Here is a 24,739-nt window from a genome sequence, read left to right as displayed (position 1 = left end):
ATCGATGGCTGGGAACCAGCCTCAAAGAAGAGGGAACCAGCGAATAAGAAAGAAAAGCTCTGGACAGCAGGAGGAGGATGGATATTGGTCCACGCCCTGTGTTATGCCAAGTGCATGAAAGCCCAGCGTGGTGCGACTTTGTTCTCTTCATGGATCTCCTCCAGGAAGATGGGGAAGCTGAGGGTCTTGTTAATGTGGCCAGGTCCCATTTGCTCCTGAAATGCTACTTTATATCTTCTTGTACCAGCACACTGAAAGGGATAATTGGGTGCAGAGGCTTCACAAACAAATTTCCCTTACCTACATCTCCATATCCTCCCCCCTCTGGCTCTTATCTCAGTAATTAAATTATGCAGCTGGGGAAAGTGATTTGGAAAACAGATGGCATGCAAGATGCTATAGAAAACAGTGGTGCTTTTTAAACCTTATGGCAGAGACATAGGCAGATTTGAGTGGTATATGGGCCTTGAAGTAATTGGACTTCAAAAGGCTGCTTGTGCAATGGCCTTTAACCAGAAAAAATGAATGGCCCTCTAGCCTTCAACTTGATATTCATAATTAAGTATTAAAATCAAGCTTTTTCCTGAACATTGTGGCTGGTCTAATTTGCCACGTAAGCTGGTGTGACCTAACCATAGTTCCTGATAAACGTCAGCAGTAGGAAATGTGGGATTTGGGCAAGACGCAATCTTGAGGCAGTTTAGCCTAACACTAATCTGAAAAATAAGGCAGAATGACACAAAAAAAGAACAGAACATTAATTAATCTATGTGGGGCTCTAAGCCCATTCTCCCACAGTCCTCCTTACAGTTAAGAACACAACGTGAACTTGACAGGGCAGGGCTGGGCGAGGACCAGGTGCCACAGCTGCTGGCAGCATGAATGCCATGTCCCCAAGCCTGCTGGAGAAGCACCACATGGTGGGAGCCCACTGTGGCCTCCCAGCTGCTGCATGCCCAGCGGGAAAGGAGAAGGAGAGCTTTTCTGCCACTGTAGCTGAGGAAAGGGGTTTGCCAACGGCATCTGCCTCTGGATCAGCATTAAAAATGTCTTCACTCAAAAATTAGATAGTAAAGGAGATTGTGCTAGCTTGTTGGATGGGGCTGCTAGCAGCCTTTTTCCAGGAAAGTGGCACGGTCATCAAATCCCACCCTCTGAAACGGCGCTGGAGTTCGCCTTGTAATGAAAACCATCACAAGAGGAGCTAAGGGAGCCCTACGGCTGGCAGCTGTTTCCTCCACTGCGTATATTTCCACACAAAGCTGGAGGTAATTCTCACAGAGACTAATAAATTGATCATAAAGAGTTTAAACCATCTGGATAAATAATGGCAGATGTTTAGGGAAGGGATAGCAGGCAAAAGTATGAGTTATGCAGTGCCTGCACTTCAAAGAAAATTAGTTCAAACTGTGAGGGCATTGTGTAGAGGAACAGTAAGGAATAAAGCAATGGGGACAGGGAGGAAGGGGAGGAAAAGCAGTCTCCCTTCCCTCGGGCGTGTGAGTACCATCCCCTGCTAGCCTAGTGAACCACCACTTCATCGCCAGACTCTTGTCCTGCGCTTGCTGTGGAAGCAGAAGCAAGCACCATCACTTGCAATCGCACGTCCTGGCCTGCAGAACTGGCATCCCCAGAGCATTGTTAGAATTCAGTGGAGCCACTGATGTGCAGAAATGCTAAATCCCAGCACAAAATCTGCATCTTCCTGGAGACATTTTCAGCAAAGGACCAGAAACTGCACTAGTAGCTGGGGTAGAGACTGAGGAACTAGGATCCCTGCACTTCATACCTGTCTCTGTTTCACTGCCCAACCTTCTGCGTAACACCTAACCTCTGCAGGCAGCAGTTCAGCTGCCTGTAAAAGAAATGCCCATTTCCCGGGGATGCAAGGAGATCTACAGTCCAATTAAAAGCCCTGTTTGAAATATGCTATGAAAAATAACTGTGCTGCCAGCCCTCTTCTTCCTCACCCAAGGACGGAGCAGATTTTAATACCGCACATTTGCCAGAAATCTACTCTCTTGAAAGGGGAAGCAAATCCTTCATTGTCAGAGAGACTGCAGAACTTATTACGTGGGGTTTTTCTGAGATTTCATAGGGGATAATAGGTAGCGTTTAAATGGAGAGGGCCAAATTATCAGAGCACTTTTGGGCTACATAATGAGTAATACTAATAGCAATGCTTGACTTGGCAACACAGTCTTCAAGGTTATTTAGCAAAGCACAGAATGTACATCAAACACAACAAAAAAGTTAATTTTAATATGTATTTGCAAAATAAATATAGAATTAATCAGTTTGGCTTTTCACTTTTGTTTTGCCTTTTTATTTTGGCTATCAATAAAACCAACCTTGAAAATGCAACATAAGAAGCATTAGACAGGAGTGATAGAGAAACAAAAAAACTAGGAGGAATGCAAGTTGGTACAGAATGTCTTTGATCATTATAAAGCTAATTATTGAGAGAGACAGCTCAGTGTGCATGAATACAGAATAATGATGAGTTTGGTAAACCTTTACTGCACAATACATATGTATTTGTGTGCCTGGAGAAAGGGTGCTTAAGAAGGAAGCAACAGAGTGAAATCAAAGAATATGTGCGTCACTCCAGTAGCAGGGTGGAAGGAAGGAACAACTCCCAATCCATCTTGGAGGCACAGTTAACACTGCAATGAGCTTCCACTATGCAGCCATACATTAGCTGCTCTATTGTTACAAAATGGGCTGTAAATCTGTAGAGATATTAGGGACCAAAAAAAAATAAATTACCACAAAGTCTCAAGACAGGTCAAGACATAATTTAAACAGTAGGTCATTAAAAACTGACTTGAAATGTGGAGTTTTGCCTAAACCTTTAAATTTGATCACCTTTCAAACTGAGAACTCCTTAGGTGCACATGGATGTCCTGTATGCAAGGAAAACAGGTTACTGTCAAGTAACTTGTGTGCATGACTATGTCATTTATGCCCAAAATATCGCTGGAGGAAAAAGCAACCTAACCCAAAACCTGTTGACATTGACTCCAGCAAATTTTGAGATGTTCAGCCTCAATGATGTTCTGCTTGCTGCATCCACTTGTGCAAACTCCTTCCTCTGGGAAAGAGTTTAGGCAAGGATTCTGCAGCCATGCAGGAATTTGCAGCAGAAAAGTGTTGCTTTTCGGAAAGAAAAATCAGTGTGAAGGTCCTGATGCTGCAGTGACAGAACCTGAAGCCAGCAGACCCCTGCTGCTGCCAGGTTCTGCCAGCTTCAGCTCCACCCCCCTCCATGCTGTGCCCAACACGCAGGCTCAGGTAGCAGAAACTGCCTGAACTGCAAAAATACCATGCAACACTACCTTAAACGTCCCAATCATTTTACCATAAAAAGAATGGGAAATACACATTGCTCTGAGAAAAACAGGTTAAAAAAATAGGTTGAAACAGGTTGAAAAAACCAACATGGTAACCCCATATTCCCCTAAGAAGTCACTGAGTGAGAGCTACCAGAAAAAAGGCAACAGTTTCAGTCTGAAACACCAGCTAAATGTCATCAGTGTCGGGGTTAGCTAGCAGCAATCACACCAGCGTGCTGTCAGGCAACTATCCGAAGGCTCTACAGTCATGTTTTTGCTTGCCAAGGCATCTCCTCCCACTAAACATTATATTTGCTCTGTCCCTCCTGTCCTCATTTATTACCTTGTATTTTTCAGGAATAGAAAAGACATTTTATTTTTCTGCTAATATTTTTAGTACCTCAGATTTTGAACCACCTGCCCATCAAACCGGAGCTCACAAACCTCCTGATCTGGCATATTTTAAAAAAATTCAATTAATTTGCCCTGTACCTTGCCATTTCATATTACAAATAAAGCTTCCGAGACACCTCACCCCACACCTGTGCTCAGTATCTCACTGTTCATTATTGCTTTGTGTTGACAGTTCTGCAGCCCATTTTCAATCTCCCCTTGCTTGTTGCCAGCCTGATCTAAATTATTTTTTCAATAAGATCTTGAGGCATTATTTAAAATGCTCTCTACAGTGTATTGCTTCCCGTATATGTCTCCATTAGTCTCCAGTTTGGCTGTAAAAAAAGAGCAGCAAAGTTCACAGGACACTATTTGCTTTTAATGCACCAGAATCATTTACTGCCTGGAATTCACTTGTCCAGATACATGTAGATTCATAGCATACACTCTGTATTTTCAATTAGGAATGAAAATTAATCCATCAAGAGCAAGAGATGTTAGCTAACTCCAGAATTTCCATATTATTTCTTTTTCTATGGTATCAGACACATTTTTCATTACATTTTAGAAAAAAAATAGGATCTAGGCTACTTGCCATTTAGATGTACTGACTGCTGTATATTCAGTCCTTCCAAACTCGTCTCCCCCTGCCTAAAAACAGACTTCCAGTCAATTTCACGGTTAGTTTTTAATCATCTGAAACATTATTCTTCAGAGCAATAGTGCAGGAAAAGATAGTTCAGTCCTTTTAATTTCACAAAAGATCTCACTTGCCAAACCCACGTCCCTTCCAGCGTTTTGCATTTGCCCTTAGGTAGGAGCACGCTCCTTGACATACCCGGGTTGTGCTCTTGCGCCACAGCCCCACACCCTGACAGGGTTCCCAATATCCAGGCCCCCAGAAAATGCCAAATATTACATCCTGGAGATAATGCTGCCTCCAGCCTTGGCAGGCACAACAGCGGAGAGGGGGCGGCCGCTCTCCCCGCTTGCCTGTGGGTACCATGAGCAGGACCAGATTGCTGTAAGGATGTAAGGATGGAAAGGGGCAATCCAGGTTGCAGCCCCACAAACCTTCGGTGTAGGGTCCTGCATTTCTTGTATTGAAATGCATTGAAGTTGCATTCTTGCGCTGAAATACATCGAACTGAAATGCAGCCGTGTGTGTGTATTGAAAAGACACAGACTTCAATATTGGCATGTGCTCTGATAGGTATGGTCAAAAATTACTCCTTATCTGAAATCTGGATTTGTCCTAATCCCACAGTGAGGGAATGGAAATGGCCTGAAATGGAAATTGGCTCTTCGGGGGTTTTGAAACAAAACGTTAGCTGCTTGCATCAATTTTTGAATTGATCCTGCTGTATGGGGTCCAAACAGTTGAAGTATTTTGTCCAGAAACCACCAGTTCCTGTCACTTGCTGAACAGTTACATGAAAGAGCTTAGTAGTTGATTTTGTACAACTGCTTTTAGTGAATGGCAACTGGCATGCAAATAAAGAGATAAATCTTATGTTAGCTGTAAAGTTATGAAAAGGTTATGTTATTGAAGGTAAAGTTTGACACTGCAATAGCTCATTAAATTACAGGCAGATTTCTTTTTTTAATGCAATACCAAATGTGATTTAAGTAACTTTTACTGCATTTCTGTGAGAGTTACCTCAGGCTGATTGCTGTATGTGCTGTTTGGAAACTGTATATTGTAGGTGAGTATGTTATTTTACAGCTATGTCAATGTACTTTATAATAAAATTTTACATCCAAATTAGGGCTATCTATTTTAATGGGCTACTCACTGTCTTCTTATTGCATCTCCAGCCGTGCATCCAATGCATGCAAAGTGATTTCTTGACTCATGAGGCTTAAAACCATTAGACCACCAAAGAGCTGTGAATTAAACGCAGTGCAAGTAATGGAGGCATTCACGCTAGCATATCAAACCAGAAAGAAAATTGCACAGCCTCTCAAATATCAAACTTTGGGATTGATTCATTTAGTAGGTCTGTGACCTGACAAGGCAGTATGATTAATTGCACACATACTCCCTTCGAGGTTTTCCCGCTCATGCTTTCTGCAGCAAGGATTGTTAGCTTGACACGTTGGTGTAGCAACCTCTTAAGATGCCAGAAAGAGAAGGGGTTGGGTTCTGACTGAAAGTTAATGGAGGAATAGCAGCTGCTCCATGCTAAGAGAAAAACAAAACAAAACAGCTTTAGATTCTTGAAGAGGTCACACACAGAAATAAGTGGATTTTTTGGTAACTTCAGCTGTAGGATTTCTGTCAGGGATTGCAAGAAAATATTTGCATAATACAACATGCTTCATAATTAAGAATTCTGCTGTGCTTCCTTTCATCTGTTTGTCTAAATATAAGCCATGGCCTCAGTTTTTTTTCTTTTCTTATTAAATGCTGTTCTAGGTGTCTCCTTTTCTGCGTGTTTATTCTTGGCTTTAAGATATTTTTGGTCACATAGGCTAAAGTTTGCAGAAGCACAGATTCAGCAGGAAGCTCCCGTATTTGCAATGCTGAGCAAACATGCTTACATTGCATGTTTCTTCTGTTAACAGGCAATCCACACTGTCCCGCCGCTGTACCAGACCCACACAGGTGTTGACTGCCCAATTTAAAACAGTTTTAATTTGTCAAGTAAGGCCTGAATACATAGCAAACTGCATTAGCCACTTCCTCAAGGTTACTTAATCCCTGCAATGTGTCTATGATTTAAACATTAACCAATGTTTCCGTTTTCACATTTCCCAGCTGGACTCTGACGGGACAACACACGCTCAACAGATCCTTTTATATAGTGCATGAAATGAGCTGAGGTGCCTGACGGCTGTCTGTAGGCATCCCTGCTCCTGGGGAGAAGACACCGCAGCCCTGGCTCAGGAGCAGAGGGTTCCTGGAGGCCAAGAGCAGCCAGGGAAGTCCTGTGGGCAGCAGCACCAGGGCTGGGGCAGGCAGCAGCAGGCTGAGCTGGGGCGGCACATACATGGAGAGCTCTGCACTCTAGTGCCTCACAGATACCTTTGCTGTGATCTAGGACAAATCCCTCAAAACACATCTGGAAGTGCAAGTTTGGAAACAGAGATCTGTGCTACCTTTCCACCGTGCTTCCTAGCTTGCATCCTGTGGCAGCTACCGAAGAGCCCAGGTTATAACAGCCCCTCAAATCCAGCAGACTCTGCTGGACCCTTGGCAAAGGACTACGTTTATAGCAGAAATGACAGGTAATGATCTTTACAAATGCCCCTGGATACCCCCATGACATCCCTCATCCTCTCCAAGCATTGAACTAAGCTTCTTCTTCAGTAGCTAAATTTTCTAATACATCGTGAAATCTTGCCTGTTACTGGCAACACAGAAACACACAAAGCAGGAAAAGTGCAACAAAAAAGAAGCCTAAGAAGCTAACAGAGAAAGATACTGTATAAACAAAATGATTTAATTGCAATACATGAAAGAGAAGGCAGATCTTGCTGAAGCAAAGCAGCAGACAGCATGATGGAACAAAATTCCTCAAAGCAATAGCATATAAATATTGAATAAAACGCAAAAGTCGACTCTGCAGATGGCTCTGGAAAAAGCAGCCACTCTGGCTGCAAATACACTTCAGAGACTATGCCTTAAAAACTGGAAATCCACAAAGCCAAGGGGGAAATCAGTGAATAATCCGCTGGAAGGAAATCCCCATCTTCCACAATCAAGTATGAGGATTAGAAAGACATTTCTAAATCAACGAGGTGCAGGCTGGGACAGAAGAGTGAATTTTAGGATTATTTTTTCCCCCCTTAGCATCACATACTACCATGCCCAGGAGATATTTGCTGCCTGTCTTTGCATGCCAACTTGGGCGTTTAACTTGGGATGTTAATCTCTCTGCAAAATTATTTAATATCATCTTTGTAACCATTACTTATTTCCAGAGGCCTTTGCAAATGGCATTTCTAACAGATTTAAGGATGCGATTGCCTATCAAGTGAGCTGCATCCATTCAATACGCTTCTTGCCTTTTGCTCGGAGAGCCAGCTGTACAAGTCAGTCACAAAAGCTTCTGGAGCAAAGCTAGAGGGGATTTTGTTAATCTGGATTTGAAAGCCCCAAGCTACTGGCTTAAAAATCCATGCTGAATCTGTGTCATCATGTATTTCCTTCTCCCTTGGGAAAACAATGGGTGTGTATATGTAGAAAATCGGGGTTATTCCTCTTGCCTGTAAGAAGTTACCAAGGGGAAATGGAGGAGGAGAATTTGCCACCACCTCACCCAGATAACCAAACCACCCCACAAAGGCAGCTTTCTGGGATTTGCAGAGTGTAAAGAAGTATTATATACATATAAAAAAATACACGTGTGCACGTGTGCAACGTTTCTGTGGGTTGCCAAGGCAAGAGAATCGCAGAGGATGCAAGCAAGAGCACAGCAGTGAGACACGAGTGAAATGAAAACCCGTGTCCTTTGCAGGACAGCACTTCCACAAGTTGGCAGGCTTTCAGATGATGGGCTGAGAGCTCACCACCTCTCTTCATCAGGTATATCCAGGTAGCTTTTCAGAGGCTGAGCCAGCAGAAGGTATCTGTACGAGCCTAACAACAGGCACCTCCAAAGGCATGATGTTTAACAGAGAGAACTGGAAATCTTTCATACAAGTAGCATTTTTCATCCACAGAAGTGGACGTGCTTGAACATATGCAACCAACACCCAATTAGATTTTTCATACAGAGCAACTAGCCAAGAAGCATCAAGTTCCTGCCTTCAGAAACAGATTTCCTTAACTTTCTTCAAAGGAACAGCTATTCCAGCGTGGATTGGGACCAGAGGACTCTCCAAAATTCATATAGCAAGTAAGCAGGGGAGTGAAGAATGATGCCCTGCTGCCCTCATCACTGGGCACAATGACGCGTAGAAGTTTACAAAGTAAGAAGCCTTATGGAAATCAATTCTTAAACACACAATGCAATTAATCTGAGAGAGACGCTGGGCAATACAAGCAGATTTGTTACTGTGCCTTGTGCCAACAAAGCTTTCAGGCTTTCAGATCTAGCACTTTTCTCATCCTCAGGAAATACATCTCCTATGTGTTAAAAGCACAACAAAATACAAGGTATTTAAACATAACGCTAAGAGTATCAGAGATTAGTACAATGAACAGTATGGTTAGAGCTGTAGAACTGTTAATGTAGATTAAAATGCTTTGCCAGTAATCACATGCTGAGAGACTCACTTTCCTGACTGAGCCACACAGCTTTTCTTCTCTGCTGTATGCCAACCCTGCAAAGCCGCACAGCGGGTCCCAGGGGTGTCCAGCTCTGCAGGGGTGAGGATGAGTGCCACGAAGCTGCTCTGGTCTCAGCCCCTGGCTACAGCATGCAATGGATGTGCTTGGGGAAACTGCCAGAAATACAGAAATCTCTGCACTGAGCAAGTGGGCTACGACCAGTACTCCCACCTTACACAACGAGGAACTGCGACAAGCACAGAAAGGCGATCCAGCAAGATGCCACGCCGAGCCTGCCTTGCATTTTCTGCAGCATCCCCTTGAAGCCCTGCATGGACCTGGCACGACTTTGGTGAGCAGTTCAGCAGCAAACACCCACAGCCCTACAGAGTTGATGTCCTTCTTCAGCCATCCCCGGAGTCTGGTGACATGTCACACCACGGCTCACAGGCTCCCCTCAGCAAGTGCTCAGACACACCACTATTTGGGGAAATTGCTGGTAAAACATATTGCTGTAAAAGCACTCCAAATCCCTGCTCCTTACAGCCTGAGAGCATTTTGAAGAGAGTACTGGAAAGGACACAAGAAAAACTGTAGAGACTGAATACCACCCAGGCAATAAAATTAGATCCAATATTTAATCACCTTTTCCGATAACTGTTTCATTTTTTGGAGAAGTATTTCTGAGAGATTTCTACATTCCTTCACAATGAACAGGTGGTGAGGAAAGATTTCACCCAGACAGAAGTTAAAGTCTGAATTTTAAAATTAAGTTCTACACAGTGGAAAAAACCCAAAATCGGCAGTATTATTTTTGTCTTAAAGCTGTTTTTAAAAAAAGAATTAAAAGGTTAAAAAAAACCCCAAGCAACCAAACTTTATTATTTTGCAAATACCATATATCGTAAAGTAAATATTTTAAATATTTAATATTAAACAATAGTAAAGATAATTTTGTGGAGATGAAATGAGCATCATCAGGGGTTTTTATAAACTGTCTCTCAATACCACTAGGACCTGGGTAGCTGCTGTTCAGGACTAACAGCACACAGCATATTTGGTGCAGTGTAGAATTATTTTTTTTTGGTAGAATATACTTATTTACTGTCATAGCAGAAGAAGCAACTAGCTGACATTTCATGGGGCAGTCTCCCAAGAATAATCCTGAGGCAAGAGCAACTCCACCATCAGATGAGACGCTGGAAGGAGGTGCAGCTGGGTGCCCCACAGACCTGCAGGTGTGTCAGGTTGCCCCACTTGAGACCTTCTTGCAGGTTTTCCTTTTCCACCAGCAGCCTTGCCATTTATAAATGCTTCTTCTTTTTTATTGCCTCTGCCCTGACAGCCAAGCTCTTGGCACAGATGGTCAGGACCACGATGAGGACTCCAACCAGGAACGTAACCAGAGGCCAGAGGAAGCAGTGCAAGAGGACAGTCTCATCATGGGTGCGCTTCAGCATCACATCATCTGGCCTGTGAACAGGAGGAACAGAAGAGGAACAGAATATAAATCAACTCGTCATCATCAATTCATGATAAGCGGAAAGAATCTGCCATGGAGACAATAAAGGTGTTTCATTTGCAACAGTGTTAGAAAATGATGAAGTGGGCCATTTCATTCACTGCTTTCATTTGCCCCGTCTATCACCAGCACTTGTGGCGGCTGAGGGCTTTCCACTTGCAGTGTTTACAGGTTAACAGGTTCATTCAAATGAAAAGGAAAAAAACAAACCAAAAAACGATGGTACTTTAGGTCTTGCAGGGGTTGTCATCATCACAAACAGCCATGACAGATACGATATCACACTGTGGATTGAAAAAAGCACTCCAGCAAAAATACCAGGCAGCAGCTATTCATACCTACCTGAAATGGCACCAAACACTGTGCAATGAGTTAAAGTGCAATTAAAGCTTCCCTTCTAGATTTAAGTGCTGGTGTGTCCATGGGGTGTAGGGAGGCTCCTGATGAAGCCCTGGCTGTGGTTTAGGTCTGGATGGAGAGCCAGTCCCTGTCCTCAGTGCTTCACTGCTGGTGGCCCAGGCTAGCTCAGCTGCACCGGCACGCAGGGGTCTGCACAAAACCTACCCCCAGGAGAACTCCAATTTGGCCCTGGGGTGCCAGAGGCTCCCAACTCAGCTTCTTCCCAGCAGAGGCTACTTCAGCAATAATCTGTGACTTGGTACTCCAAACACCAGCTCCTCAGTAGACTTAAGTATGCTCCTACAGGAACAGTCTGGGGAGCCTCCCCTGAAGACCCGAACCTCCATGCCTCTGCCAACAGCATCTAACGCACAGTCACAGTTGTGTCTGTGACAGATTTATGCATTTCCAAAGGGAAACAGAGAGAGGAGGAGAATAGGACGATGGAGGCATCTCAAGAAGTTTGGAAATTCAGCCATGCCACATGTCTGAAAGATCAGGTGTCCGTCTGCCTCTTCCAAGTCTGGGAAGTTGGTTGGGAAATCTGATGGCAGGTTTTCCTCAGCTCTGGCTCTTTCTGCTTTCCCTGCAGTTTAACAGTTATTAAATCAGTCTCATGGCATTTGTACTTCACTGCTGCTTCCCCGTCTACAGCCAGAGATGCAGTCTGCTGGAAAACTATCTGCAAAGGAAGGAAACAGAACTTTCTCTAGGAAAATATATGTAGTCTTGACTCATATTTGTCCTCACTCACAATAAACACTCCCATCCCATGTTGCTTCATCAACACTACCCGATGTTCCTGGGAGTGACAAACCTCACAGCCTAAAATCCTGGCAACCCAGGCTCATCCAGCTGGGCCCTGGGAATTAAGCTTTCCTAATGCAGTGGCACAAGGGAACAGATACCTGTGCAATGACTGTGCTGTCCCTCCCCCAACAGCTTCATCCTGATCAGAATGCACCACTAAGAAAACATTCCCTGTAGGGGAAACAAGAAGAAACTCTTTTTCCTTCATGGAGAAGTTAATTAATGGAGATGCCTACAAATCTACAGGGTTTTATCCATCCTTAAGGAGTTAGTGGAGCCAGACAGCCAGGCTACATCCGATCCCTGATTTGACTGCACCCACATTTGCATCTGGAGGTCCTGCCCCAAAACTGCTGTCTTAAGGTTCCTCTGCGCAGTGCCAGCCTGCAGGTCCCCAAGGCCAGCACCACACATCTCTCTTTATTTTGGTAGTAAGGAACAAAAGAAGACTGATTATGAGCAGCTCAGCTATGTAAAATCTGAAACTCAGCAACATAAAAAATGATCAAAAGAAACCCAGGTGTATTCAATAGTGGAACACGTGGAATCTGCTCAACCAAAATCCTCCAGACACATAATCAGGCACATGTGGAGACCATAAATTGAATACAATAATATTAGCTTTATGGGCACAAACTCACCAGCCTATGCCATATAAATGACAGCACCCAAACAGAAACACCCTTTCATAGGAGGTAAACTACTACTCCCCTCATATTTACCTTATCATCATCTGTGAATAACAGAGTGCTAAGTGGCAAGGAGGTCGTATGTAGTCTGTATTCAATCCTTGTAGCTCTCAGTTTACAAGTGTTGTTGAATTTTAAGTATTTTTTTTAAAAGCAGATACTAATCAAAGAGTTCAAAAATAAGGGGCAAGCAAACAAACTAGAAAACTGGATTCAGTTAAAGAAAAAAAAGTGTGACTGGGGAGAGCAAGATACCCTTTTGACTTAACCTTAGATATTTTGGAAAACATCTATACCAAAGGTAGCAGTGATGGATACCAAACACTCATTATAGGTTTGACTGTAACTCTTACAACTTAGTAATTTTAAAAAGTTTCCCTTTTGGAAAACAGCCAAAGATTTACAGAAGCCTTTAATGAAGCCTCAAGATGAGGTTCGGGTTCAGATGAACATTATTGTTATTCTTAGCTACCGCAAAAGTCCCTGTGCAATTCCTACATGGCAGAAAGCGTACAGCAATTCACTCTCAACTGCTCACAGGGTCTCTTCAGACAATGCATCAAGTCATGACTGGGTCCCTCCTAAATAAGTCATTAAATTACTATTAGCACCACACTTAAGACATTAAATGCCCTTCTTCAGTCTAGCAGAGGGGGAAGCACTCCTGGAGGGTGACCCGATGCGTGGGAGAGCTCAGAGACCCTCCATGGTATAGTTTCTTGGTATTGACTCTTGGTGCCAAAAAATGATGGGACAAATCTCAGCCTTGCTCCTACTTGGTTATTTAATCTGTGTGGTTATTCTGGAAGAACGGCTGTGCTTTCAGCTGCTCTTTATCTTATCCTGAATTAACTGTCCAGTGCTGATAAACACTGCTGGACCCCAAGAGTGAATGAGAAAAACTAATAAAGGCAGACAGCACTGCAAGCAGATAGATGGCACGCTCCTGGATGGCAGCATCCTGGTTATCTGCCTGTAACAGCTCATGGAAACTTATCAAGATCAACTCTGGCAGCATATAATGCCATTTCTTTGTGTTCGTATGGTTCCCTCCCTCTCCTGTCAGGGCCAGCTCTTCCTCTGCATCTGCCGACCCATTTGGGCTCAGCTGTGCCCAGTTGAGGAGCCCTTCCCTGCAGTCCATCACTGGAGCTCCCAGCAGCTGTGGACAGTGCTCTGGAAAACAACTCGGAGGATGTACTGGCAGCAGAGGGTCCCACTGAGATGCAGCTATTACAGCAGAAGGAAATACCTGAAGAGGGGTTATTGAAAACCAAAGTGTTTTCTATTTTCCTTTACAAGATAACTCCTTTTACCTCTGCTTTTTGGCACTGAGACTGCAACCCATGACAAATAATAGCTTCCAAAGCAAGGAGCAAAAGCCAGCCGTACTGCACCCTCACAACACACTGCACGAGACCCCAGGCCCAGGGCTGATGCCAGAGGGGCGCCCATGCAGCTGAGCTGGCCTTCACAACCTCAGAAGGACCATCTAGTCAGAGGAAAACACCCCTGACCAGCAAGAACGCACCAGCATCACATGCGTTATAGTGGACTTGGAAGTCGGTGGTGAGAACAGCCCGAGGGGTGGGGGCCGGGCAGCCAGATGTCCTCTGCAGCAGGAATGCTGCAGCCTCAGCAGCCCTGCAGCTCTGCAGGAGATGCACAGAGGTAACCACAGGGGCTTACGGGGGTCCTCATGGCCCCACATGCTGCTCCTTGTGAGTGAGGCAACTGGGCTCATCCCCAGGTTTTTGTTCTCCCCTTGAAAAGTGGGGTAGGGAGGCATGAGGTGGGCAGGCTTGCAAGCTGGGTTTTCGAGTCCCATCTCAGCAGCCAGGAACTGGCATGGTGGGCAATGTGAGTGAGGGTCTAGGAAGTCGCCCAGCTAAAACCTGAAGAATAGACATGTTTGTGTTTGTTTCCAGGTGATCCGTGCCAGGCTGAAAACCATAGGTAAGGTCCAAAACAAAACACTGCAGAAAAATTAGGACATAGAGGGAGTAAGATTCAGAATTAATCAGATGACTTAAACATAACAAAGTCATTAGTGATTAATTAACAGGTTAGCCTGCAGAGGCTGGATTTCACTTCTTCCAGGCTGTTTGTTGGCCTCACATGATGACATCAGTTTAGAAAAGGGTTATCCTCCACCTCCTGAAGAAACGAATTCTCAGACAGAGCAGAATGGCCACCACCACCCAGTGAGCCTCTGAAGGAGCTGGCCAGCTGGGCAGAGCAGCTGTCCTTTAACATCTGAGTCTTCAGAATGTTTGGGGACATCCCTGGGACAACTCCTAAGCGATCCTGCAATGAAGCCTGATGGATAAGGAACAAAATCTGCTTGTAGAAAATACCCAGAGCAGCAGCCAGGACTGCAGAAGTTCTGTTTGGCCAGTGGGACACAGCTGTGGGGCTGGGCAGTTCGCTGCAACCTCCTGCTCGGGGCTGGGCTTGTTACCAGGGTGCTGGTGACCCTCAGGGATCATCAAGAGCTGGGTCTGTCCTGCTGTCCTGGTACAAAAACCTTTGGCTTTAGCTCCAAGGCTTACATGGTGATTAATACAAGAGAACTGCCCGACATGTTTTTGAGTCAGAAATATGCGCCCAGAGATTCTTGTCTTGCCAAGGGCAGATAGAGAGTGTCACCAAGCGAGCAAAGACACTGCTAGTGAGCCGTCAGGTTTATGGGGCCTGTCACAGTTACTTCTGAGCCCTGAGATAATCGCGGTGGCTGTGCTGTGAGGTGAGGGGAGCCAGAGCTGGGCTATGCCAGCGGGGCAGAGCCCCAGTGTGGTGCTGCACCACGATGGAGATGACCAGGCATTCAGAAACCAGACATACTACATGGCCTTCAGGAGAATGAGCCTGTGGGTGGTTATCACCTGCCTGTGAAACAGCAGTGCACAGCAGTAGGAAAATACTTCAGCCACCTGGGAACGATAGATACAGGGCAAAGGAGCGGATAACTTTAGTTGGAAACTCTGGATTCTGCCTCTAAAACAGTAACTCTTATCAACAGCAGAGGCAAGGAGAGCTGGAGCCTGGAAAGGAGCCATGGAGCTGCCGTGGGAATGGCAGGAGCAGCAGAGGCTAGCGGGGCTGGGCAGAGAAAACAAAGGGGTGATGGCAGGGGGAAGGGAGAAAGGTGTATTTAACAGCCAAACAGCAAAAAGAAGAGAAGAGAGAAGGCTGTACATCCACAGCAAACAATCCCTTTCCTTGGGAAGATAAATAAACAAGTATCGGGACACCTGAAAGGTAGTAACGTAACCGCTGGTTTTGCACAGCAAGGTCAGCATGTATCGAAACTGCAGTCTTGACTTCTTCTTGCTACTTTTGTACAGATGACCTGCCTGTTCCCAGAGTCTGAAGACTTGTTGTTCAGCCTGGAAACAGAAAAGGGAAAGTGTCCACATCCCTGGGGGAAAACCCCTCATGACAAAGACATGGCTTTGCTGGGAGCCCCCAGAGCATCTCTCCCCTGGTGCTGAGGTAGAGATGCCAAACCCAAAGGAGGTATGTCATGCCCAGAAATGGGTTTCCTTTCCCTGTGAAAATCAGCAGATATAATTAAAGATATCACCTTGTCTCTGCAAGTGTAGCACAGCATTTAATAAACCCATCTTTGCTCTGTAACTTCCATATAATACTTTAGTTCAAAGTTGTTGACCAGAGGGGTAGCACATATTCCCTCTAAGCTTGGTTACGGACCATCTCTTGTTTCTGGTGATGCTGCTATTTACCTCTCTGGTAAATGCAGAGCCTGTCAAAAGGATGCACCCAAACTCCTAACATCAGTGCACAAAGCAGTGGCAGGGGACAGAGAGAGATCTAGTGGGACAAAAGGGGGGAAAAAACCTGAATACTTTCATGCCCTGCTCAGTTATTGAGACCTGGTTCTGCTGCAAGCAGCGATGGCCACTGTGCAACACCACCGCCGCCCAGCAGCAGCCCCAGGGTGAAGGAAGAATGAACAAACTAAAAAAAAAAAAGCCCTAAAGAAGTCTCTGGAAACACACCTTTCCCTTTCACTGGACAAGGAGGGAGGAATTTTGTTTTCACTGCTAAAAGGTGAGACCAGTACTTATTTTTAGCAGGACTTTGAGCTCGAGGCTGGAGCCTCGTGGGGCTCTGACCAGGAGTAACTGGATTAGTTGTTGCGTTATGCAACTCGTCCCTGTTAGGTGCTGCCAAGCAGTTCAAACAGATGCTGGACAAAGGCCTCCATCAGAGACTTTGAAGCAATTACCAAACATCACGGGAAGAACTTAGGCGCAAGGATCATCAAAAAGTCATGCAGAACCAAAAAGTTACAGGCATGTAAACATTTCAGTCATCATTTATGCATCACACCATGTAATTTATGTGACACAGTAGAAGCTGACAGAGACAGAGGCACAGGACAGGAAAACCTTACAAATATTTTTTTATATTCAAACAATCTGGATTTAAAGATGTTTGCAATCTGCATACACTTATTTTGCCCACAATTATTCACATCATGATGACAAGCACTCATGGGTATTTTTTCCCCCTATTGTTGCAAGACAGAGATCCTCAGCTGGGTGGCTGCACACAGAGGCAGTGCTATGTCTTACCAATAGTAAAGTCCTTTCCCTCCCAGGCCCAAGCACTCCTCCACAGGTGATAGAGTAAAAGAAAGGATAAGGAATAGCAGCAGCATCTTCTGACTGGAGGGAATTTAGAAAACTTTGTGAAATACCAGAGCAAACCGAGGTTTCTGTTCCACCATTTAAGAAAGAGCAGTCCTACTGCCTGCAGATAATTCTTTCCAGATAAATGGCCTGCAGGGAACCCAAACACCTCACAGGCGGTTGCTAATTGCTAGGCAGTGTTTGCTCTTTAAATCTCAGGTTAATTTGTGTGCAGCATCCTGCAGCAAACACAGAGAAATATAAAACGTAGCTGGTTCATCTGCTGTGCTTGTGGCAGAGGGACCACAGAGCATTGTTGCTGTACTGGAGGAACCCAGAGCTAAAAAGCAATAATGCCACATAAATAAGCCACTAATAAGAAATACTTGATGTATGTTTCTCTGCCTGTCTCTGCACGGCATGAGACTGACGGGTCTGAGCTGATGGAGATCTTGGTTTCTCTCTTTTCATTCTTATTATTGATGTCAATGAGAGCAGGGACATGAAGAAATAAAGTGACAGGATCTCCCCCTTCCCACCCATTCCTGCAGGCCTTCCACTTTAGGCATGTAGCTGTGACCCTTGTTTGCATGTGGTCATGACTACAGACATCCTGAGACACTCAGCATGAGATCCAGAACACTGAAGAACTAGAGCTCAGTGCCTTCTCAAACCTTTGGCAACAGCCTGAGAACCTCATCTGAATTTGTCCTTTATTTTGTGCTCTGAAACACTGGGGGATGGTTTCTGCTGGGCAGGGCTCCCTTCAGACCAGAGTATCATCATGCCAACAAACAGACACCTTCACCAGAGGTCTGAAAAAGCATCTTTCCCATACAGCATGCACCAATTGGCCCAAAGCTGGCCAGAGAAGAGCGGGACACTAAAGGGAAATGCCTACAGTGGCAAAACAAAACCTCACTTTTCAGTAAGGTGCTGAGCTCCAAGCTAAGCCGTGCTTTGGTTCCCAAAGGTAAATATCTGACAGGTAGTTGTGCTGGGCCTCTCTATTTATATTAATCAGGAATGATTGAAGTTGCCAAGTCTGCTTCTCATCTCTTTTGTATATCTTTGGACTACACAAATGACATAACTTTCTTCTTTTCAAAGCAGCCTGTTGAAATGTGCCCCGCCAAACTGAAGGGAGGTGCTACCTAACAGTGCACTCTGCACGCAGCAGCAGTTCTGAGAATGATGCTAAATTAAGTTTGATAAAGAGGAGACAACGTTCATGCATTGCCTAGATATTTACCTAGAATTTTATTCTGCCACTTCAAAAGAGAGAATATTAATATTGCAAATACTGCTCTCTCTAAGGAACCTACCACTATATGTTTTATAGAGACAAAGAAGAGTTAGCTCACCCACATAGTTAAAAAAATACTGACAGAAAATATGTACCCTTCTATTTTGAAGTGAACAGATTTTTCCCTCAGTTTGTATGTTTTTTTAGTGCTTCACAAGCTGTTTAGTCATCGTAGCTCTAAAAGTATACCTAAGCAAGCACGTACCTTGTCAGCAAAACTTTCCTCAAAGCTCAATCCTATCTCCAGAGGAAAATAGATGGTGTACACATTTCAGCTTAGACTATCTTCAAGTATCTCTGGCAGCAAGCCTCTCTTCTGCTGTACATAAATTGTTGTATGATCAGCAAAAGTCAGCATTTCAAGGCAGCCGTTACATTTGGCAAGAACATTTAACAGTACAGGATGCAGCAACTATAAGGAAAAAACCTTGCCTGAGTGCTGCACAATTCCTCAGTGTCAACCTGCATAAACGGCAGACCCTAGGCGGTATGCAGCCTCAGAAAATTTCTGCCTTTCCTTCACCCACAGATGTGATGTGAGAACCAGCTCACCTAGCTCTGGACACCTACCACCTAGGTGCCTACACCCAAGCAGATCACCCTAAGCTCCCTTACAGCAGAGAAATGAACATCTCTGAGCATCCAAGCTGTATTAGGCATTTATTTCTGGGCAAGTTGAAAGGCCCTTATTTCTCTCCACTGACTATAAAAACTTTCACAGCATCTTGCCCACACCAAGCTCACATGAATCCTAGCCGTGACATCTCCTGTAGAAGATCCCATGTTTCTGACTCTCCTGCTCACTCAGGCAGCAGCTGCTGCAGGTCCCATGTCTCAGCACCGCAGGGAACATAGCACCTGCCAGGAAAAGCCCAAATCATCACTCAGCTGGTTAGCAGACCCAAGCACTGACAGCTTGTGGGCCAAATCAGCCCCAAAGAAGGTCCCTGCCAGGTCTGATGTCACCACACAAGATGCCCTAGATTTTAATCTCTGCATACTGTAGACAGTGCTTGTTTCCCCACTATAAGAAACAACCAGGTTTTGCTACAAAGCATTGGGGGTTTCCCTCTGCAAAGAGTTAACGGAAGACAAGAGACTGTCATCCTGGGCACACTGACTAGGTCTGCAGTCTCTCCAAGGAGGGGGAACAATCATAACCAGCCTAGGGCAAACCTGGAGGCCCCAAGGCACTCAGCGAACCACACACAGGAGAGTCAGGCATCTCTCTACCTGCCACCCTGCTCCAGCTCCCTGGTTCCTTTAAGGTCCTAGCACACACTGGCATCTGTTTTCCTCTTGTGTGTCTTAATAAACTTAAATATCTGATGCCAACACTCCCACACTGAGCCCTGAATTGCACCTGCAAGCCCCAAGCTATTCCCACCGAGGTCTCCCTCATCTGTTTAACTTGCAAGTGCTGGTGGGGCCAAGCAACCACCTCCTTTAGTCCCTGATGTGACAGATACTTGAGTGCTTAACTTAGCAGCCAAGAACACTCTCCCCAGCTCTACTAAAATCACTCCTCTGGTCAAATTAAGGAAGTGTCATATGCCTCCAGAATTGGAGTCTAAACCCCATAAAACCTTGGCTGATCTGGAGATTTTAAATATTCTCTTTCTGCCTCCCTGTCTACATGGACCTATCATCCTAATTATTGCTGTTGTCCCAAGTTGTCCCAGCGACCCTGCATACTGTGTAACAGTAAGGTGCTGCCACCACATCACCTTTTACTTCCCAGCACATCATTGTCAGAAAGAGAGAGGCAAAAAGAATCCCTCCCCTTCCCAGTTACTGATGGACGGAAACCACACATCATCCTTACACACATGTAAGTCACATCAACATTGGCAGTAAAAGTAAGAATTGAAACAGAAGAGGAGATACTTTAAGTTACAGCTTTCTACTCTGCAAGCATGTATAAAAACTGACAGTTCTGTGAGCATTTATTACACGTATCTGATTTATTAATCCTCTGTGAACACAACTCCTGAGCTGGTTTATACTATTTACTGATCTCCCCTTTTCTTCCAGCCCCTCATGAGCACAGTAGAATTTCTCTTTCATGGAGGGAAGGAACATTAATATCCAAGACAGAAATTTTCTGTCTGAGAGTTAAAAGCCAGGATGCTTTACCATAAAATGTCATGTTTTGAGGGAAACTTTCCTCAGAGTTTTGTATTTTTGCTTCAAGTGGTAAAAACACTTCTCTGCTTTCTATGTAGCTTTTAATCAATAGAATTTTCTCGCAAAGTTCACCACTAAACACAGTGTGGTAAACCCCATGACTATATGGGGGTTTGTTCATATATATGTGTATACATATATATATATGTATACATGTACATGTATTTTCAAACACAACCAATGGACAGCTGTTAAACAGATGCATAAACACTTCTGCCTATGCAAACTTAGATTACTCACCTCAAGTGCTGGTTAAAATAGCATGTAAATGGTTGTGAACCCACTTTCTCTTTCCAGTATTTCTGCTTGTACGTGACGTTCTCAGAGTTCTCCTGATCATCTCTTGCGCAGGGAGGGATGTACGAACACTGCCAACACACATTGCAAAACAGAGTTACTTCTACGCTCAAGAAGGCAGGGCATCACTTCCTCTGTATTTTCCTCATATAACCAATGTGACAGAAAGGGGAAAAGAATAGTAAGTACAAGTTCAGAGAAACAAAAACCAAAAGTTTGCTGAACTTTACTTCAATTGTTAATTACTCCCTGCAGGTACTGGAAAAGAATAAGCCAGCATTCAGAAACAAAATAAGGGCTTTACCATGTTTGGTTCCATTATCAAATCAACCTGCCACGTAAGACCTTGGGGTTTTGCATGATGAATGTAAAACTGGTTGTTTCATTTTGACATATTCCTAGCTAGCTGCATGGATTGGATTTGAATTACTTCCTATTTTGAATGAGGCACATAATCACAGGTTTTGTTTAGGCCTGATGCTAACAAATAACCAAAACGTTCCTGCAAGCTTTCCCAGATGATGGTATAACCATTGGCAGAAGACAAGTATCTTTCCACTGTTACAACACCAACACGGGGAAACAAGCACAGAAAGTTCCAAGCCCCACTTCAGCAGAAAGGTTCAGCATCTGGTTCTGCTACACAGAAGTCAACAAGAGTTGAGTGTGCAGCTGAGCTATCTGCAGATCTCACCCTCAGACATCTGCTTCAAAGCCCAAAGACATCAAGGGAAACTTCTCCCCTAGCTTGGTGCAAGGGACTGGGCTTTCAGAGACTCTGCTCTGGGTCACACACAATGCACATACTTCGTTTCCAAGTCTTGACTTTGACACATCACCCCTCCCTCCTAGCCACAGGGAGTTAAACAAAAAAAAAACCAAACCAACAAATAGTCCACTGGATCCAGTGTTGGCAGTATCAGGATCTCAGCGTCCAAGCCCAACCCCTCCTATTGTTACCAGGCATCCGTATGGGAGATCATTACAGGAGATGTTGAACCAAACTGAGTAACACAGCTTAACTGATCCTTGGATAACATAAAGGTTTTTCACCCTTGACACATGGACAGCAAGGCTTCAGGTGCATGCACAGATATTTAATTTCTTTAAAACTGGGAGCTGCAAGCAGAAAAAAATGACTGTGAAGTTAGTTAAAAGACTCCTACTTAGGTAAGATGAGGAAACAGGAGGTGCAGGGCATGGGAAACCCCTAAAAGGATTCCCACATATGATCACAACATGAGTTGTGAGTACACTCACTGCCTACGTCTGACTGTAATCTACACCCTGCTCTTCCCCAAGCCCCCAACTTTTAGGTATGCTTTTGCAACACAGGTATACAAGAGGATAGAAGTAAACAGGCTTTACTCAGAGTCCCCGAAACCATCCACTGTTCAGCCAGAACACAAAATGCAGAACTGGTTGGCACAACTAAGTACCAACATATATTCCTCTTCTGCCTAAATTTCCCCAGCAATCTTGAAAACTCCTTTTCCTGTGGTACCGGCTCCAATACAGTTTCCCTCTCTTCTCTGAACTGTTTCTTCCTCATGACTGAACCTACTTCTGTCCTCTGCTACGAAAGTGTGACCACCCCACCACTCCTCTGCTGGCCAAACTTTCTCCGGATCCTTCAGAGACCTTCCACCTCCCCCAAGTATTATGTGAATCCTTCACAAAGTTCACAACTTGGAGAACCATTGTTTATCCCCATCCTGAGTTTCAGGCTTAGAAACAACTGCAGAGATCTCTTTCTCCAAGAGATGTCCAAGATGTCCATCTAAACTGACAAGTAGCAAGCCACGACAGTCTCCAAGGACAGTTCTGTCACAGAGGACTTCACAATTTCTGAAATCAGCCCCCACACTTTTAGCTCAATATGAAGCTATTAACAGTGGAGGTTTTCAGGGCAGGGATTTTGCTTGGTTTGGAAGATGTAAAGGGCCCCACAGACAGCCTCCCTGATCAACACATCTGTCTTTCCCCATGCCAAGACAAAACAGTGTATGGGAATACAGCCAGTGCCTAAGAGAGGGACACCTGGAAGCTGGGGACAGCAGAGAATATGTTCTCCGTAACTCAAATTTCACAGCCCTCTTCGCACAAGTAATCCCAGCAACAGCTGACAGAAAACATGTGGGATTCATTTCCATCTCTTCCTCTTTATCTTCATCTGGCAAACATACCGGAGACACCCAGAGGCTTGCCATAAATCCCTGGGAACTCATTGCTTAAGCCTGTCAAGGATTAACAGTCTTGAAGAGAGGAGTGGTCCCTGCCCAAGACAAAATCATCACCATATGAATCCCAAGGGCCGCCCTGAAACATCTTCTCAATGTGATGAAGGCCTTGAGCCACAGTGAACACCCAAGGTCCAACTCCAATGTGAATTTATAATCTGCTGCACAAACACCACAGGTTGTTTGCCCCCCAAGAATGCCAGCACAGTTCCCACCAACCTGACATTCATTTTGGCCCCTTCTGATCCACAAAGGTGGTGGATCTTGCTTTTCTCAGCCTCCCAGCCACACTTCTTGGTGACTGTGTGATCAAATGTATCGCCCTCCAAAGCAGTCAGCAGACAGATAAAAGGGAATCATAACCCAGCAGCTTTTGCTGCTGTGAGTTGGTGGATGAACCTGAAACTACCTCCGGCTTTGGCAACAGGCGGTTTCTGAAAGGTTAATTCCGGAGTCCTCCCCCACAAGGCACGGCATGAAATCCTACCATCAAAACATAAACAAATGCTAAGTGTTTGAAAGGAAGCTAGGACGCCTTGAGCTCAATTGTAGCTCACGCAACAACATCCGTTTTCAGTGGAAATGTCCCACTCCATATCTATTTGATGTTTTTTCCTTAAACAAGTTACAATAAAGTTGGAGAATAACACTTAAGATTAGACATTCAGAATAAATCTAATGAAGCAGAGGCCTTTTCAGTGGATCCATTGGCACATGATGCCATAACCACACCTCCTACACTATTTCATAGCAACGATAAAATTATTATGCAATTCAAATACAGTCTCAATTACACAGCTCAAAATCAGTATCAGGCTAATAATATACCCCCTTCAATCAAAGCCAGTGTTTAAATAGATGATTCAGGATTTAATTCAGTAAAAATGTCAGCAAGCACCTAATATACCTTTACACCAAGGTTTTATAAGATTTGTACCTGTGCTTGCTGCTGGATTCTCCCACTCCAGTGTCTCTGCAGATGCCCGGGAAGATTCCCAGTCCTTCTGAACACTTTATCAGAGCAGACATTCTTCCATATCATGGAGAAGGGACACAGTCATGAACTCTTAACCATGCTTTATCTTCCAGATTGCAATTCATGCTTTTCAAAGACTAATCCTTGCCTAATTCAGTCACAATTTTATGAAAAAGAAGCCAGACTAGGTAGGCTCTGAGGCAGGCTGTCTCAAGCCTGGAAGACACTGTCTACAAGATAAGATGAAGAAAGTCCCAAACACAAACAGACATTTGGGCCCAAAGTAGAAGTCAGCCTGTCAAAAGACAGACTGATGGTACTAAGAAGCAAGTCTCTAGCCTCAGTCTCCAAGCAGCTTGGAAAGAATATCCTCCTGGCTGCTGGTGAACTTTGGGACACAGCACATGCCATTTGCTTAGCACAGCAGAGAGCTCCCACGTTGTGTGCCACGCAGGCTGGGAAGCTTGTGATGAACTGAAGGAGTGGAAAGGACGCTCTAGATAAGTGTCATTGCAAAAGTACAATGCACCACTAAGCCAACAATTTCTGACTCCCCATCTCCAAGCATATTGCATTTGCATGGCCAGGTTTTGGTAGCAGGGTAGGGGGGTTCAGGGGTGGCTTCTGTAAGAAGCTGCTAGAAGCTTCCCCTATGTCAGACAGAATCCATGCCAGCCAGTTCCCAGACGGACCTGCTGCTGGCCAAGGC

The 24,739-nt window shown here is 44.6% G+C and overlaps 1 protein-coding gene across 2 annotated transcripts in view; it reads right to left on the bottom strand.

The window, feature by feature from the left end:
• Positions 1 to 2,240: 2,240 nt before the first annotated feature.
• KCNMB4 (potassium calcium-activated channel subfamily M regulatory beta subunit 4) overlaps positions 2,241 to 24,739 on the bottom strand; it is a 28,503-nt gene continuing 6,004 nt past the window's right edge. The window contains exons 2-4 of one of the 2 annotated variants that reach the window (XR_008732322.1): positions 20,758 to 20,885; positions 10,179 to 10,419; positions 2,241 to 5,913 (exon numbers count right to left, since the gene is read on the bottom strand). Coding sequence is in view for 1 of the 2 variants with exons in the window: in XM_055710817.1 (XP_055566792.1) it covers positions 10,251 to 10,419; positions 20,758 to 20,885 (297 nt within the window). In the remaining variant the exon portion in view is untranslated. The other variant, XM_055710817.1, reaches the window with a different exon arrangement.

This window comes from Falco cherrug, chromosome 5 (assembly GCF_023634085.1).
Source record: "Falco cherrug isolate bFalChe1 chromosome 5, bFalChe1.pri, whole genome shotgun sequence".
NCBI lineage: Eukaryota > Metazoa > Chordata > Aves > Falconiformes > Falconidae > Falco > Falco cherrug.
The sequence above is the reverse complement of the archived record's forward strand: the minus strand, read 5'-3'. Positions and strand labels throughout refer to the sequence as shown.